This window comes from Nicotiana tabacum, chromosome 6 (assembly GCF_000715075.1).
Source record: "Nicotiana tabacum cultivar K326 chromosome 6, ASM71507v2, whole genome shotgun sequence".
NCBI classification, from domain to species: Eukaryota; Viridiplantae; Streptophyta; class Magnoliopsida; order Solanales; family Solanaceae; genus Nicotiana; species Nicotiana tabacum.
The window spans coordinates 121463905-121465667 of NC_134085.1; the positions used below are offsets into that span (position 1 = coordinate 121463905).

General features: G+C 37.9%; 1 protein-coding gene across 1 annotated transcript; it reads right to left on the reverse strand.

Moving 5' to 3' along the window:
• Positions 1 to 239: 239 nt before the first annotated feature.
• On the reverse strand, positions 240 to 590 carry LOC142182027 (putative mitochondrial protein AtMg00860). Its single transcript, XM_075255818.1, has one exon. It carries the CDS (start codon positions 588 to 590, stop codon positions 240 to 242), a length of 351 nt encoding a protein of 116 aa, XP_075111919.1.
• Positions 591 to 1763: the final 1173 nt, after the last annotated feature.

Here is a 1763-nt window from a genome sequence, read left to right on the forward strand (position 1 = left end):
TGAGGATTGTGAATAATTTTTGAATTTAGCTGGATCATCTTTGGGAAGGCCTTCATATCCATCTCTATTAGAAATTCTATATGGATAAGGAAGAAATTGAATTTCTTGATTCCATTATTTACTGTAAGAATGTCCTTGAAAGTGGAGTGATAATGTTGCTCGGAATCTTTGAACTTTCTACTAGCGTATCCGCATATTTTCCTCTGGCCATCTTTTTCTTCAAATAGAACAGCACTCCACTATTCATGGCTGGCATCAGTTTGCAGTATCTTCTTTCCATCTGAAGGGATGTAGAGAGACTTGACATTTTTAGATATCTCTTTTATTTTTCTGACTGCTTCATCCTGTTTCTCTCCCCATGATGGAACATTTTTCTTGAGCATTTCTGTGAGCGGTGAAATGTATATATAGATATTTGGGATAAAATCTCTTACATAATTTATTACACCCAAGAACTGTTGGATCTGCTTTGTTGTGAGGTTGGTATCCAGGAATTTGAGTAATTCCTGACATATATGTGGTCCTGGACTATATTCCCCTTGGGCAAAATGCATTCTGAGAAAATCAATCTCCTTTTGAGCAAGAACCATCTTTTTTGCTGAGAGCATGATTTCGTACTGTGTTACCAATGCCTCAAATTAACGAAGCAAGTTGACATGTTCCTCCAATGTATCACTAAATTACAGGATGTCATCAATTTAAACTAAAAAGGTACGAAGGATGGGTTGGAAGATTTTTATCATGGCCTTTTGGAACAAAGAGGGTGCAGTTTTTAACCCGAAGGGCATGACTTTCCATTGGAAGTGATGATCGGGGATGCAAAATCCCATTTTAGGTCTTTCTTCAGGGTGGATTCCCAATTGCTAAAATCCAAATTTTAAATCAAACTTGGAAAAACATTGGGCTAAGTGGGAGAAAAGAGTGAGTTTATTTGGGATGGGGAATTTATCATCTTGGAGGAAATAGTTGAGTGGCTGGTAATTAATGACTAACCTGAGTTTTCCTCTTGTCTGTTCAGCTCTTTTGTTGACATAAAAAGCTTCGCATTCCCATTGTGAATCTGATGGATCTATCAGATCAAATTCCAAAAGTTCTTCACATTCTTTTTTTGCAAGCTGAAGATGATATGGATTCATCCCTGAATGGCTGGCTTTTGTTGGATTGATATTTTCATTCTTCTTAAAAGAGAGCTTGATAAAAAACTCTTCGTTTTTCCATAACGGGCATTTCCCTTTCTTTATGAAATCTTTGTGGGATTCAGCACATGAATGTTCAATGAGGTTTTGCTCAATCTCTTTTATTTGTTTGTCGTTGGTGATTTGGAATGGCCTTGGAATCTCAGAATAAAGTCTGAACTGCTTTTTAAAAGCTATCCCGTTAGCCTTGATCTGGAGTTGATCTCTAAGTTGTCTGTAAATGACGAATCCAATAATAAGATCCTTTCCTGGTACATCAGATCCTAGCAGCTTGGTTTTGTACTTCAACCCTGGAAAGAACTCGATTGTGACCGGGTGCTTTGTAATGACAGTTGTGGTCAAGATTGCATTTGATGCAGTGTTGAAATCTTTAAAATGCGGCACCCATTGATTTTCAGGGAGAACAGCAGGATTCATGAGTGAAGAAGCAGCTCTGGTGTCGATGAAAGCAATAACTCGAGTTGGTTTATCCCATTTGGATGAATAGACTTTGAGTTCTACTTGAGGAACGACTACGAGAGCATTAATCTCCTCATGGGCTTCGATCACTGGTTCTGAAATTTGGTA

Bases quoted from the DNA above. Each gene is read 5' to 3' on its own strand.
- LOC142182027 (XM_075255818.1), bottom strand. From the start codon at position 590: ATGGTTCTTGCTCAAAAGGAGATTGATTTTCTCAGAATGCATTTTGCC.